Source organism: Eschrichtius robustus, chromosome 6 (genome assembly GCF_028021215.1).
Source record: "Eschrichtius robustus isolate mEscRob2 chromosome 6, mEscRob2.pri, whole genome shotgun sequence".
Lineage (NCBI taxonomy): Eukaryota > Metazoa > Chordata > Mammalia > Artiodactyla > Eschrichtiidae > Eschrichtius > Eschrichtius robustus.
The window spans coordinates 143,158,049-143,173,634 of NC_090829.1; the positions used below are offsets into that span (position 1 = coordinate 143,158,049).

The following is a 15,586-nucleotide window of genomic DNA, read 5'->3' on the forward strand; positions in this document are numbered from 1 at the left end:
AAATCAAATATAAACCGATTTTAAAAAAACAAAGAAGGACCTGCAGAAGTCAGGGCTAAAACCAGATCAGCAGACCTGGGGGTACAGACACCCTGGAGTTGGGCCTCACGTTTGCTCTGATTCCTGGTGGCCCAGCAGAAGGTGACACCAGTTCCTACCTTCGTCTGATAAAAGGGCCTCAGGGGAAGCACAGCCTGGCCTCCTCTTAGGCCTGGAGAAAGAAACATCTGTCACTGTTGCCAATGGCAATAGTAAGAACTGTAGCAGGTTTAGGGAAAGGGTTTCCCTTGGTGTCTGTCCCGATGAGCAAGGTGAGCACATAGCCCAGTGACAGAGGGCTGCAGGAACCTGAGGAAAATGTGCCTGGTCTGCAGGAAAAGCTACAGGGGGCAGCAGAAAGGGCTTCTTGCCCTTTCTGCCCACCTCCCTTTACTTTGCCCTGGTGTTTGTGGGAAGAGGCAGGTGCACTGGGAAAGAACGTGGGTGTGGATCCAACCGGAAGCAGGCGGGAGGGGTGCCCTGGGCAGCCGGTGTGAGCCCTGCCTTCCTGACCCGAATCAGTGGGGCCCCCTCCAGGGAAGGCGGTCCTTTCCTTCAGGTGGGACCACGGCAGTCATGCTTCCTGGAAAGAGACAGAGAAGGGACACGCTGTTTTCAGAATGTGCCCTGAGTCCCCATGTACCTTCTTTTAAAAACTGCTTCTCCCATTTCCAGACGTGACTGGGAAAGTGACAGCAACACAGTATTTTGATATGTACGAAGGAGGTAAGGAAACTCTTTTCCTCTTAAAATTAAAATGAATTATACGCATAAATTAGGATTTAAAAAAAAGCACAACCAAAAACGTCAAACATTCTTATTTTGGCTACCAAAAAATTTGCCGGAAGCAAATTTCTTCTAGAACTGTCTTACATAAATCCTCGTAGTCTCTGAGCTCATGTATTAAAGTTTGAAGGCATTATCTAGAAAACGTCCTTTCTTTGATCACACTTGTCCTGGATCTTTTCCTTCTGCCCCATCGTTAGATAATGGGAAAGAGAAAACATCTCTTTCTTTTTTTAAACCAAACATGTAGAATAATGTGATCAGCATCCAGCCCTGAATGTCATCATAATTACTGCTGTGTTCACGGCGCTGGGCGTGGTACACACATTCCTGGAGCCCAGGGTGTCCATCCTCCTCCAACTGTCCCTCCATTCTGGGCTCTGGATCTTGACTGCAGTTGTTTTTATTTAACACTGAGAATTACCTAAAACAAATCTTTATAAAGATAATGGAGAGGAGCAATTAGAAGTGCCCGGATGCACTCGGGAACGATGCCGTTAATCATAACTACAAATACAAGCCCCAGTGGTAAATAACAGGGTTTGAGCTGAGCCTTTATTTTCTCCCTGTAAGAAATAGAGGGGTCTCTTAGCAAGGACTTACCCATCCCGGTGTGGTCTGTATGTCTCGTATTTCTCATCAGTGTCCTGGAGCCACTCGGCTCTTAGAGGGTCATGCCCAGGTCCGGTGCTTTCTTATTAATTGCAAAGAAAAGCCCACCTGTGTTGCCAAAGTCGTTGCCGGTTGGTTTCAAAGCTGATCACTAGAATCTTTATGATCCGATCATGCTGCTTGCCTCACATTGCCCCACCGTGGAACCCACAGGCCATTTACTACGAAAGCGCTAAAGCATCATTTGCATGGTCGAGAGACAGTTCTAGAATCAGAGGATTCAGAGCCCAGGGCACAGAAGCTGAGAGCAGAAGCACAGCCTCTAGGGCCAGAGTGTCAGCTGACAGAGAAGGTCCTAAGACTGATTTGCATTGACCCGGCAGATAACTCTGGACCGATGACGAATTTTATTCAGAGCGCTCCCTCGAAGTCCCTGCTCTTCATGGTGACCCACGATGATGGTAGCAGCAGGTGAGCGCACAGACTTGTCACAGCAGGGGCGAGAGTCAGGGAAGCCAGCGGGGGGAGGGCAGAGCACCAGGCCTGTCAGGGTCCCTCAGTACATCATTTAGGAGAGGACAAAGCTCCAAGGAGCAGGATGCTTCTTCAAGGAAAAGGAACGGGAAACCATGATGAACAGACTGCATTTCTAGAAAAATGACAAGCTGGTGGAGCACATAAATCCTAGAAACTAAGGAATATTTCCAGGTAGCAAGACAAAGCCACCACTGACCGTAAATAAAATAGCAAAGCTAACCCTTGGCCAAAGAGCTAAACCCAGGGTGGGACTTATACACACACACACACACACACACACACACACACACACGCACACACACATGCACACATACACAATGCTTTCACTAGGGGGAAAATGACCTGGTCAGTGCTTCTCCAAGTGTGCTCTCCTAAGCAAACGTGTACGTCTTCACTGCCTAACTTCCGAGAGCGTCAGAGCGCGTATTGGCATCGTGAATTTCCGAGATGGGTCTACTGAACATGGCATTTCCCAGATTTGTTTGCATTCAGATCTTATTCTTTTTTTTTTTTTTAATTATTATTTATTTATTTATTTATTTTTGGCTGTGTTGGGTCTTCGTTTCTGTGCGAGGGCTCTCCCCAGTCGCGGCGAGCGGGGGCCACTCTTCGTCGCGGTGCGCGGGCCTCTCACTATCGCGGCCTCTCTTGTTGCGGAGCACAGGCTCCAGACGCACAGGCTCAGTAGTTGTGGCTCACGGGCCTAGTTGCTCCGCGGCATGTGGGACCTTCCCAGACCAGGGCTCGAACCCATGTCCCCTGCATTAGCAGGCAGATTCTCAACCACTGTGCCACCAGGGAAGCCCACAAATCTTATTCTTAAAAGAGCATCTTCCCAGATGGAAGTTCTTTGACATGTGCTTTGAAAGACTCAGATTTAACCCATTTAGGAAAATCTGAACTTATTTTTTCTTTTCCTTTCTGCCCACCTCCCTTTACTTTGCCCTGAATTGCACCTTTCTACAACGGTAGGATTCTTTAGGTTTTGTTTTTGCTTTTTTTCTTTTTTGCTACTGACTTTTCTGAATAGGAAAGGGACAGTTTTGACATTTGTTTTCATCTTTCAGCAACTTCTGTCCGCTTTATTTTGTGGTCAGTAGACAGGAGAGCAGCAAGGACCGAAAACTATGTTGGCTGGGGATGAGGAACACTGAACCCCAAGACCCAGGGCTTTTCAGAATCGAGAATTACAACTCTGTGCCCCAAACTGAGTCTAAAAGAGTCCTGGAGGTGGCCTTATGTGTAACTAGAGATGTGACACACTCAGCCAGTGTGTGCGTTTCCCTCCTGCCTTGCACCCCAGGAGGGCAGGCGCTGCTTTAGAAACCTGTCCTAGGACAGACTGTGTCCTAGCACCACATACCCGAGTCTGCAGGTGAGACATTCACACGCTTCCCCCTTTGCCCCGCAGACTGAAGGAGGACGCTAAGAGGGCCATAGAAGCCCTGGGAAGTAAAGAGATCAGGAACATGCGGTTCAGGTCGAGCTGGGTATTTCTTGCAGCAAAAGGCTTTGAACTTCCTGCAGGAATTCAGAGAGAAAAGGTGAGTGGTTGCTAAACATCCCTTCCTGAAAACCAGTTACCATATGTCCTAGCAATTCCACTAATAGATACATAGCCAAGAGAATGAAAACATACGTTCACACAAAAACTTGTAAAGAATGTGCTATTATTCATAACAGCAAAAAAGCAGAAACAACCCAAATGCCTGATTAATAGATTTTAAAATGTATAAATAAAATACGGTATATCCACACACCGGAATATTATTAAGGCACATACAGAAATGGAGTACTGATATATGCTATGACATGGACGAACCTTGAAAACACACTAAGTGAAGAAAACCAAACACAAAAGGACACATGTTGTATGATTCCATTTATGTAAAATTTCTAGAATAGTCAAAATCCAGAGACAGAAAGTAGATTAGGGGCTGCCTAAAGGCTGTGGAAGATGGTGAGTAGATTCGAATGGGTATGTGCTTTCTTGTTCCCGGGATGAAAATGTTCTAAAATTGAGTGTGATGATGGCTGCATGTCTTTGTGAATATACTAAAAACCATTGAATTGTACACTTTAAATGGGTGAATTTTATAGGATGTGAATTCTGTCTCAGCAAAGCTGTTATATTAAAAAGAGATATAAAACTAGGATTCCAAAGTTTAGAATGCACATTCTTCTTCTTTTTAAGCATTAGTTTAAGGTGCTCCATTATCTGTGAAAGAATTGAAGATGGAAAGCCTTAAAGTCAAATCAATCTGAACAAGGAACAAGTGTTCCTTCTGAGCAAGGAACACTCCGATTACCCTGAAAAAAATATATAGTCCTTCTCCCAGAGAATTGAAAACCAGACTTGAGAGTTGTGCCGTCCCATATGGCAGCCACTCGCCAGATTTGCAGATTACATTTAAATTGATTCAAGTTAAATAGAATTTAAAATTCAGTTCATCAGTCACGCTAGCCACATTTCAAGTATTCAGTAGCCAAATGTAGCTAGTGGCTACTCTGTTGGGCACGTGGATTAAAGGACACTTAAACCATTGCAGAAAGTCTTCCACGTGTTGAATCAAGTTGCTTCAAATATTGAGTCACATTGAGAGGCAATCACGTACCCTGAGTAGTTTGTAACAAATCCCATCCTAGGAAGTGATTCTCTTTTGATGACTTTGCTCATAGCTGGCACACTAACCAGCTAGTTGATTAGATGAATGGATAAATTAAATCCTTTTCTTTCCTTTGCACAGGTCAACCACTCAGATAATGTGAAGAACAGGTATTCGGGCTGGCCCGCAGAGATCCAGGTAGAAGGCTGCATACCAAAAGGACCAAGCTAACGTTGCCCGGCCTCAATAAATGTGCTTTTTATAGACAAATGCATCCCGAATGGACCAAAACTCTTATCCAACTGTCAATATTTGATGAGTATTTTGGGTTTGTCGTCAACCAACCGACCAAAATATTTGCCAGTTGTGTAAAATCTTGTCACACAGACTTTTTTACGCCAGTGTTTATAGAGTGAAGGTAATGAGCCGGACAGCTGAAATGCATGGGAATTGTTCAAGGGGATGCAGTGACTTCACCTTGAAAGGAGAGGACTGGGGGGAAGCAGCCACTGCTTGTGCAGCTGTGGAGCCATTTTACGATTGGATCTATGTTTGGCCCCTGTGGTCCAGACAGCTCTGCAGAGAGAAAACCTTTATTCCCCGATCACCGAGCACACCCTCCTTTCGGACGGTCACCTCTCAGGATAAGCAGCAGTCAGAGGGCTTAGCCACCTTCCTGGGTCAACCCCAGGTGAGCTCTTGAACTCCCCCTGCAGGTCCCTGAACTTATTCATTCCACAAATCTGGGTGCGCCTAACTCGGGCACCAGCGGTGCAATAGTGAGGAGATTCCGTGTCCGCCTCCATGCTGGGGTGTCACTCCAGTGGCCGGTGGGACCTTGTCTAACAGGGTGGGGGAGAAGGATCTCTGACAGGTGAGCAGGGTCTGCTCTCGGGAGAGCCACTGTACACCCCAGGCTTCCTAGGAGACACATCATAGATCTACGGACCAAGATACCCAGGGACTTGGGGTTAAGAAACTCAAGTCATTGCCAAGTGCCCATTCTAACCTCCCTCCCAAGCCTGGCTACCAGAAATGGTAGGAGACTTTGATACCAGCTTAAGAGTGCTTCTCTGAGCCTCCAGTTTCTCATCTATAAATAGAGGGATTGGGATAGACAAATGATTTTCAAGCACTTTTATCGGCAGGCCTCCTTTGAAAAACATGGTAGCACGTGGCACCCTGAATTTCAGCACCGTTGCAGGATCAAGCCACCCAGATCTCAGTGGCTGACAACAGTGCTGAGGTCTCCTTCGTGTAGTAGGCGGCTCGCGGGGCAGCCGAGGCTCAGCTCTGGGTGCCCGGAGCCAGGCTGAAGGAGGGTCCATCTCAGGCATGGAAGCCAGAGAGAGCAGAAGTCCAGAGGTCCCCCAAAGCTCCTGCCAGGGCACATGTGAGCCCTCATCCTTGCACCCCTTTGCCAACCAGGGGGGACATCAACCTCGTGGCGGTGGGGGGTGACTGTCGGCCCCTCAGGGAGCCTGGGCCTCTCTCTCTGCAGAGGGGTCTGCAAACCAATGGATAGGATCTTGGCTGGGGCCCTGTTATGGGCTAGATTCTGTTCCCCCCAAATTCATGAGTTGAGTCCTAACTGCCGGTACCGCAAAATGTGACCTCATGTGGAAACAGGGTCATTGTAGGTGTCATAAGTTAAAGCAGGGTGACCCTCATTCAGTATGACTGGTGTCCTAACGAAAAGTAGATGTTTGGACACAGACAAGCAATCAGAGAGAACTCCTTTCCAGGTTCTGGATCACCTCGGAGGAGGCCTGGAAGAGGCGTCTGGAGAGCATTAGGGCATCGCTGAAAAGGCAGCAGCACGGAGACCCCTGAGGGGTGATCAGGAGGACCACAGAGGACTCTGAGGGCAGCGGGCTCCTCTGTAGGGGACTGTCACAGTGGCTGCATGTCATTACACGTTTGTCCAAACCCATTGGATGTATAACCCCGAGAGCGACCCCAACGTAAACCGTGGACTCCGGGTGATAGTGTGCGGTCGTGGATTGTGACGAATGTGCCCCTCGGGTAGGGGGTGGTCAACAGTGGGGTAGGCTGTGCATGGGGTGGGGGAGGGCAGGGCGTCTGGGGGAGCTCTCTGTACCTTCCCCTCAATTTTACCGGGAACCTAAAACTGCTCTAGAAAATAAAGTCTATTACCAGAAAACAAAACAAAGCAGAAGTTGCCAAGGAAACCGAGCCTTAGATGGGCAACCACCCCTGAACATCTGTTCTAATTACACAGACCCCGGGGAAGTGACCCTAAGCCCTCCCCGCCCCCGTGAGCTCTCCCAGGTGTGCAGACCTGCCCCTCCCCGCAGTGGGTTGGGGGGGGGGGTGCCTGGGAGGGCAGCCCCTCCCACAGAGAGGGGAGGGCCTCTAGCCTCTGCCCTGGAAAAGGCAGGCACTTCTTGAGCTCTCAGCATCCCTATTTCCTAGATGCTTGGACTTCTGACACCACAAAATCAGGAACACGGCTCGTTCCTGACAGGAAAGTGTGTCACCAGCTAGGACCCTCCATCGCGCTGCCCACCCCAGGCCTGTCCTCCTAGCATCTGCCCTGAGGTGGGTCACCATCGTCACCCCAATTGGAGAAGTTGGGGCCCAGACAGTGAAGAGTCAGGGGGTTTCCACCCCCAAGCGGCCTCTGCTACTTCGCCCCACTGGCACAAACACACACTTAAGACTCTTGTCTGTCCACAGACTCCTTGGTCCCTCCATCTCCTTAATCCATTAATCAGGGAGACATTGCATGGTCTCCTCTGTACGGCTGAGAAAGCAAACTCAGAAGGAGAGGTCTGGCCGAGGGTGGGTGCATTCTGGCTCCAGATGGCTCGGGGCTGTAAGAGCACTCAGGCCAGCCCTTCCTCAGAGGGTCAGTGGGCCGAGAGGGATGAGGGGCTCTGGCCGGGGATCGTCATCAAGCTCTCCGCAGCTCGAGACCCAGCCCAGCACTTTGATGCCGTCAGGATGAGGGGCGTGCCGAGCGGTTGCTGCTCTGGCCGGGGGTGCGGGGTCCTCCCGCTGCCTCCACGGAGGTGGGTGTCGCTCTGTGCGGTGCCTTCACTTGTAACTTTCCTGGAGCACAGACGCACCCGCCCTGTGACACAAGACATTGGCGGTGAAGTCGGCTGCCCAGTTCTTCCCTCCATCCTTCACCTCTGCCCAGGGCCTCTGGATGATCTGGGCAATAGATCCCGCAGGACACAGACCCCGGAGACCCTCCCTGTAACTTCCTAATACCAGGGTTTGAAAACCATTTTTTTAGCCTCTAAATTTCTTCTTTAAAGGGAAATTTGCCCACAAGTCAAGTGAATGAGCAAAGAACTGCTCAGGATTTATTTTCTAATTTATAATATTATTTTTTGTTTTGGAAAGGATCGCGGGAGTGAAGCCGAAACTGAGTCCGGCTTCCCCCGTCCTGTGCCAGCCCCTCATCCCGGGGGCTCCTCGGGGTTCCCCACACTCTGGTGATGGGAATGCCTGACTCATCCACCCCCCCTTTAGTCACAGCGCCGCCCCCAGTGCCGGGAGACCTTTGGGGCCCCCTGGGGTGCATGCCTGTAGTATTGCAGGTGAAGTAACCAACCCAGGACCAGAAAGTGGGGCTAGCTCAGGGCTGAGTTCCCAGCAAGAACTCTCCGAGAGCACAGGACCAACCGAGTAAGAGGGTACGCACTGCACAAGTGGGTTACTGCGGGGAGCTGGGGACGTCCCTTTTTGGCGTGTTCAGAGCTTAACACGGGGAGAGAGTGACAGCACAGAGAATCTCAGAAAGTCCTGCTGGAGAGCGCTGTGCTAAGTGACCGGATCTCCAAGGGTAGTCCGACTCCCACCTCTCTGAGAACATGTTAGCAAAGCAGAGTCTCGGGCATCTGATCCCGGGTGTGGGTGGCAGGGCAGTCCCCCGTGTGTTTACAAGCCCACCAGGAAACTCAGACTCAGACTGTCACCCGGAGTCTGAGGACAACTGCGTAAGTCACCAGGAAGTGCATTGAGCCTTCAGTTTCTTTTCTGTGGCGGGCCATTAGTTTCATTTCTCTTGCTGCTGGAAAAGGGGACAGCAAGGGGAGGAGCCGTTTCTATAAAAGGGAAGCGGAGGAAGGGAGAGAGATGGTGATTCGCCGGGTCTCCACTCTGCAGGTGCTCAGGTAAGAGCAGGGTCGGGGCAGGGAGGGATGCTTCACCACGTCTTCATGCAGCAGACACGCTTTCCTTTTGAAAGGATTTTCTGGTAAGCATAGCTTGGGCCAGAAGGCTGGAGACAGAAAGATAGGCGTCTGAAGCTGCCTGTGCTGGTGCTGGCCTCCAGCCATCCCTGCAGGCAGAGAGCACGTTCTAGAAAGAGCAAGGGGGCCCGTCTCCCCGGATCTGGCCAAAGGCCTTGGGGACACAGAGAAGTGGCTTTGGGAACTTCCGTGGAAGGTACACATCTCGGGGTGGGGAGAGAGCTTTGTGCTCTGTGATGTTGTGATTTATAATAAGAAATATATTAACTATAGTCACCGTGCTGTACGTTACATCTCAGAGCTGATGACGCTGTATCGCATTTTTGAAAGTTGCTAAGAACGTAGATCTTAAAAGTCCTCATCACAAGAAAAAACTGTAAGTATGAGGGCAGATGTTAACTCGTCATGGTGACTATTTCACAATACCTACCACTGTAGGAAAAAAAGAGAAATATATTATTTGGTCTGTGTCAGTTCCTGACACGGCGCTCCTAAAACCCTTGGGAGTGAAGAGAGCATTGTCTTCTGTTATGTTAACGAAGGGACTTCAGGTCGTAGTGTTATGTTAATGAGATGGGAGCCGTTTGCCTGGGGAAGGGATCCTGTGACCCGAGGGCTGAAACTTTCAGTCCCACCCCCAGCCTCCGGGAAGGGAAGAGGGGCAGGAAGTTGAGTTCAGTCACTGATGGCCAATGATTTAATCAATCAGGTCTATGTAATGAAGCCTCCTTAAAACCCAAGCGGGTTTGGAGAGTTTCTGGTGAACACGTGGAGATTTGGGAGCGTGGTGTTCACAGGGAGCATGGAAGCTCCCCACGCCTCCCACGCCTGCCCTCTGGGTCTTTCCATCTGGCTGTTCTTGAGTTAAATCCTTCTATAATAAGCCTGCGGTCTAGTAAGTAAAATGTTTCTCTGTGAGCCGCTCTAGCAGATTATTCAACTCCAAGGAGGGGGTCACTGGAACCTCCGATTGATCTATAGCCAGAAGCACAGGTGACAACCTGTACCTGCTAGCCATTGGCATCTGAAGTGGGCAGTGTCGACTGGGAAAAAAAAAACGCACAACGTGAGAGTTGTGAGTTAAGTTTTATTGGGGGCAGAATGAGGGCTACAGCTGACCGTCAGCGACTGCAGTGGAGGGTGACTTCATCCTTGTGGAGGCAGGTGGCAAGAGACAATTTGTAGCTGACAGCAGGATGGGGTGGGAGCTGTTGAGTAGGGCTGAGCCCCCTCTGATAGCCCTGTGACACCTGATGCCATGTCCTGGTAAACAGTATCAGAATTGAGTTAATTGTTTGGTGATGTAGAAAAACACACGCATTGGAACCGGCATCAGAATTGAAGCCCCAGAGCCTGGCCTCAGAGCTTCAGGAGCCCTCTTGCCCATGGCAGTGGTGGCCACCCTCCGTGGTGTCCTGGAAAGCTGGCTCTTCTGAAGGGCGAGGACAGCTGATTTCTAGCATTTGCTGATTCCCCTTGTAGCATGTGCCGGTACATGATTATGCCTTCAAAGTTTTACTTGGAGAGAGACAGGTACTGATGCCAAGTCTGCCCAGCAAAGAAACGTTATGTTAGTGTCCTAGGGCTGCCATGGCAAAGTACCCCAGACTGGTGGGCTTAAATATCAGAAATGTATTCTCTCCCAGGTCTGGAGGCTGGAAGCCTGAGGTCAAGGCCTCAGCAGTGTTGGTTCCTCCTGAGACACTGAACAGAATATCTCAGGATGCTGAGGTCACGCAGCCAGCAGGAAGAAATAATCCAGGCCACATGGTCAGCCGTGCCCCATGACCCATTCTGGCAGATTTTACAGGACAAGCAGACATTGAGCTCTTTCCCGCCCGCTCACACGGAGCCAGGGGCTAAGCCAAGGGAAGGTTTAGACTTGGATCCGAGAGTAATGACATCTTTCTTCCTCTTTCCTGGAAACTGTGACGAAATCTCAGTGAACCAGATTTTTGTTGTTGTATTCTGCTTTTAGGAGAAATTAATTTCTATTTACTAGGGAAGGAGATGAAATATCCCCACAGGTCTGTGTGAGGGGTCATACAGATTCAGCACAAATCTGTCAAAGGAGGAAGTTTTAAATGAATTGCAGGGTTCTCCACGACGCGGGCGTGAGCCTGCCCAGCTGTGGAACATCCCAGCAGGATCCAGGGCCGGTGCAGGTCCTGGAGGCCAGACCCAGGGGCCGGGGGATGGTCACAGGGAGCTGGGATCCAGGCTCCTGGGACCAGCGACTCCTCTGGGACTGACTGAAGCATGTAGAAAACTGGAAACACCGGAGAAGCAAAAACAGTCCCAAGGAAGAGGGCCAGGGAGGAGGGGCTGGTCTTCAAGATCGCGTTTCTGAACTCTACCCATGACTAACGGTAATGCTCTGCCTTGAGGTTTCAAAATCAGAATGGTGTTACTGTTTCCTCATTATCGAAGTAACACACTATTCATGAGAGTCCTGAGTCTGTGGGTTTCTAGCCGTGGGACGGTGTCTCAGATGCTTAACTTGTCGGAACCTCACTTCCCGTCTTATAGAAAAATAGGGAAAACAGAAATGAAATCCGACAGCACGTGTGCACGTGAAGAGCACAAAGGAGACACCAGAGCGGTCGCCGAGCCCCTGGGAACTCCATCTGAGCCTCTTCCTGGCCTCGCTCCCTGCCCAGCCCTTCCCAGCCCGCCTGGCCACGTGTCTGGCCAGCTGTCCCATCACCCCGTCCCCATCCCCGACTCCTTCCTCAGCCTGTTTCCACCCACACCCACCCTCATGATGCTTCAGAATCTCCCCTTCGCTCTCATAGCAGATGTTGCCAAATTTTCTCCTTCCTGGGCACCCTGACTGTCTCAGTAATTGGTTCATGGTGCCCTGACCAACAGACACGCCTAATAGTTCTATTGATTCATGAGTTAGGTCCAAAGAACCTCAGTAATAGTAGGTAACGTGGTGGCCAACAGACATCCCTGTGTATCCTGGGAAGTTCTGATGACCCCAAGTGTAGCTGCCGGTTTGCTGAGGTTCCCCAGGATGCCTGGGCCCCCAGTTTGGGAACACAGTTTTACAACCTCGGCTAAGTCCCTTTTTTCACCTGTTCATCCCTCATGGGGCTTATCTGTGATGTTAGTAATCTCATCACAATTTGGGGGTGTCTTCAACAGAGGGGGCGCCGTCGCCATGGTCCCAGCTGTCCATGTTGGGGTGAATTCGCTCTCCCAGCTATTCCAGGGCTGGGTGGGCCGGAAGGTGGTCAGAAACGAGGGGATGGTCCAGTCTGGGGGGAGGTGGGAGACTGGGCTCGGCTGCACGGCTGTGCCGCTGTGTGTGGCCAGGCCGGCCGACAGCTCTGGGCTTCCTGACGTGTCCTCAGGTTGAGCCACAACCCCAGCTCTGCCCTGTGAGCGTCTTGCATCTGGCTGGGACTGAGTTACATCCTTTTGTAATAAACTGTCCTCTGCCGGGACGGAGATCAGCACAGCCTCCATCCTTGCAGGTGATGGAGGACACACAAAGGGGCCAGGGATGACTCACAATGATACTCTCCTTCCCCTTCAGTGGTCCCTCCATCCATCTCCTCCTCCCATCTCCCTCCTCCCATCTCCTCCTCCCATCTCCTAGTCCCATCTCCCTCCTCCCATCTCCTCCTCCCATCTCCTAGTCCCATCTCCCTCCTCCCATCTCCCTCCTCCCATCTCCTCCTCCCATCTCCTAGTCCCATCTCCCTCCTCCCATCTCCCTCCTCCCATCTCCTCCTCCCATCTCCTAGTCCCATCTCCCTCCCCGCATCTCCCTCCTCCCATCTCCCTCCCCCCATCTCCTCCTCCCATCTCCTCCCATCTCCCTCCTCCCATCTCCTCCTCCCATCTCCCTCCTCCCATCTCCCTCCTCCCATCTCCCTCCTCCCATCTCCTCCTCCCATCTCCTCTCATCTCCTCCTCCCATCTCCTCCCATCTCCCTCCTCCCATCTCCCTCCTCCCATCCTCCTGCCGTGGTCCTCTCTGCCAGTCCACCCTTTGTCCACTCCTGGGCTGCTTCTTCCCCTGGGCTGCTGGTCACGCTCTCATACGTGGACACAGCCCTTTGCCCCTGCACAGATCTAGGTGGGGAGTAGGGGCAGGCAGGGTCCCTCTAGAGTGCTTTGGGTCCTGCCCCGTGAGAGGGAAGGCAGGAAACCCCCTCTCTGCAGGTGACCTCAGTGACACCCGTGTGGGACGGGCCACCTCTCTCCTGCCCACAGCTGCTCTTATGCCCTCAGCCTCTTATCTTTATATTATTAAAGAGAGCTCGGGGCCCCTCACTTGATATGATCCTGCTGCCCCATCCTGCCACACAGATGCCCTGACACCAATACTCCTCCACGCTGCACCTCCCAGCCTCTCTGTGGAACCACTGCCTCTTCAGCTGCAGCCTCTCCACCCCCCACCCTGGATCCTCCAACTCCCACCCCCTCCCCCCAGAAAAGGCAGAGGACATACAGACTCGCCGAGACTAGCTCTTTCATGCCCTGCTCTAAGTTGTTTTAAAAAGTGCCACAGTCAAACCATAACACTAGAATAATCTTTGTTAAGGCCTTGGGGACAGGAGCCAAGGCACAAAGCCAAGCCAGAGGCAGCTAGGACCGCCCACAATTTGTCCTGAGCCTCCTGACTCCCAAGGCCAAGGTTGCGTGGGACAGATGGTCTCTTTCCCTCTTTGACAAAAAGAAGCACTCGATTCACCAGGAGAGCAAACTCCTCCAGCTGGGCCCTCTGCAAAGGAATCTCTTGAGTTTTTATATTAAGGAAGTTAATATAATTTTACTATAATTTCCTTATATTAAGGAGATTAAATAAATCCCTGGATATGTTCTTTTTTTTGGGGGGTGGGGAGGAGAGTGGGCCGTGCCACTCATCTCAGTTCCCCGACCAGGGATTGAACCTGGGACACAGCAGTGAAAGCACCGAATCCTAACCACTAGACCACCAGGGAACTCCGCTGGATATGTCCTTTAGGGCAATTTTATTAATTAAAAAAAAAAAAGCAGAGATATTTTGCATGAGATCATATTTTCTCTTGATACTTGCTGGAAGGCTAGGTGTTTTGTAAAACGAATGATTTCACTGGGGAGTATGGTAGCGTGGGAGACTGTGAGATACGGAACACATCAAAGGCTAAACCTCAGGGACTCAGAGAAATGAAGAAGAACGGGAAGATGCAAAACAGCTGTAAAAAACCCAGATTTATTTTTGGTCCCCAACCAGAGGGAGGGGCTGTCTGAGAGCCTTTTCCTCTAAAGCTGGCTTAGGCCACGGGGCACTCCAAGGGCTAGGTGCCAGTGGTTCCTGGCCGGGTAGTGCCTGCGTCATTCCCACGCAGCCCCAAACATCGGGATCGGCTGACGGGCTGGCTGTGAGGTTGGCCTTCCAACCAATTCCCTCATGAGTTTCTGCTGAGCGATCTCACTGCCCTTCATCCACAAGAGGGAACAGAAGTGCTGGCTTAGGATTTGAACACAGAGGTAAGGGCGCTCCTTCCACTTGACAGCCTTCGCAGGGCTCCCCAGGGAGCAGGGCCTAACCTGGGGATCCCCCTTCGCTTACAGTCTCCGGGTCAGTGGGGCTGACCACTCAGAAGAGTGCAGGTAGAAGACCTTCTCTGCCTTCGTCCAGCCCAAACCCAAGTGTCAGGTCCAGCCCTAACAATGCCAGGAAAGGCCAGGGCACAGCCCAGACAGGACGAGGCAGAGAGGCCAGCCCCCTCCCAAGAAAGGAGGTGCCCCTGGGCTGGGCTTTCCGAGCCCCCCAGGAGAAAGGGGTGCTTCTCCCAGTTCCCTGAGCTCATACTGACCTCAGGACATTTGCACTTATGTTTCCTCTGCCAGGAAGGCTCCTCCCAGGTCCTCAAATGTTTGCTCCTCTGCTCCTTCATTTCCTGTACACGGACACACCCTCAAACAGAACCCCTACCCCCTGACACCTGACCCCTGGCTCTATAAGCCACTACCTTTCTTCCAGACACTTCATCGTCACCTGGGGTTATATCGTTGTTGGTTGGCTTATTTGTTTGGGGGGTGTCCCTGACAGAATGTATATACTAGAAGCAGGGACTTTATCTGGCTTGATCACCACTGTACCCCTATGGCAGGAACTACCTGGCACATAGTAGGTCCTTGTATTAGTTTGCTCAGGACACCATAACAAAGTGCCACAGGCTGGGAGACTTAGACAACAGAAATTTATTTTCTCACAGTCTGGAGGCCAAGAGTCCAAGATCAATGGGTCATTAAGGTTGGTTTCTCCTGAGGCCTCTCTCCTGGGTGTGTAGACGGCCGTCTTCTCCCCTTGTCTTCACGTGCTCTTTCCTCTGTGCACCTCTGGGTCCTAATCCCCTCTTTTCATAAAGACAGTCAGATTGGATTAGGACCCACCCTAGTGGCTTCATTTTACCTCAATCTCCCCTTTAAAGGCCATATCTCCAGTACAGACACACTCAGGTCCTGGGGGAATAGGACTCCAACATAAGAACTTGGGGACACAATTCAGCCCATATCAGTCCTCAAAGCATACTTGTTGAATGAATGAATGAATGAATGAACAAATCACCCTCATTTTTAAAAACAGGTCAGTGGCACACACAAAGTTGTGAATGTGCATATGTGCCGTCTGAGGAAGGCAAACTGTTAGGCCCAGCATTCAGAGATGACATAAAATATGAGAAGCTAGGTTAGGACCAAATTTTTTGAGAACTCTATTCTGAAAGAAAACATGACAGAGGTTTTTAGAAAGGGCAGTGACATGATGAGACCAGGGGT

At 50.9% G+C, this 15,586-nt stretch overlaps 2 protein-coding genes across 3 annotated transcripts in view; both read left to right on the plus strand.

The window, feature by feature from the left end:
* Positions 1-4,811, plus strand: part of FAM3B (FAM3 metabolism regulating signaling molecule B) — a 53,642-nt gene extending 48,831 nt beyond the window's left edge. The window contains exons 5-8 of the mRNA XM_068545704.1: positions 715-765; positions 1,821-1,908; positions 3,386-3,518; positions 4,722-4,811. Of these exons, the coding sequence (XP_068401805.1) occupies positions 715-765; positions 1,821-1,908; positions 3,386-3,518; positions 4,722-4,811 (362 nt within the window). The remainder of the gene's footprint in view (positions 1-714; positions 766-1,820; positions 1,909-3,385; positions 3,519-4,721) is intronic.
* Positions 4,812-8,668: 3,857 nt separating this feature from the next.
* MX2 (MX dynamin like GTPase 2) overlaps positions 8,669-15,586 on the plus strand; it is a 29,559-nt gene continuing 22,641 nt past the window's right edge. For both annotated transcript variants that reach the window (XM_068545781.1, XM_068545782.1), the window contains exon 1: positions 8,669-8,728. The gene's annotated coding sequence lies outside the window, so the exon portion shown is untranslated. The remainder of the gene's footprint in view (positions 8,729-15,586) is intronic.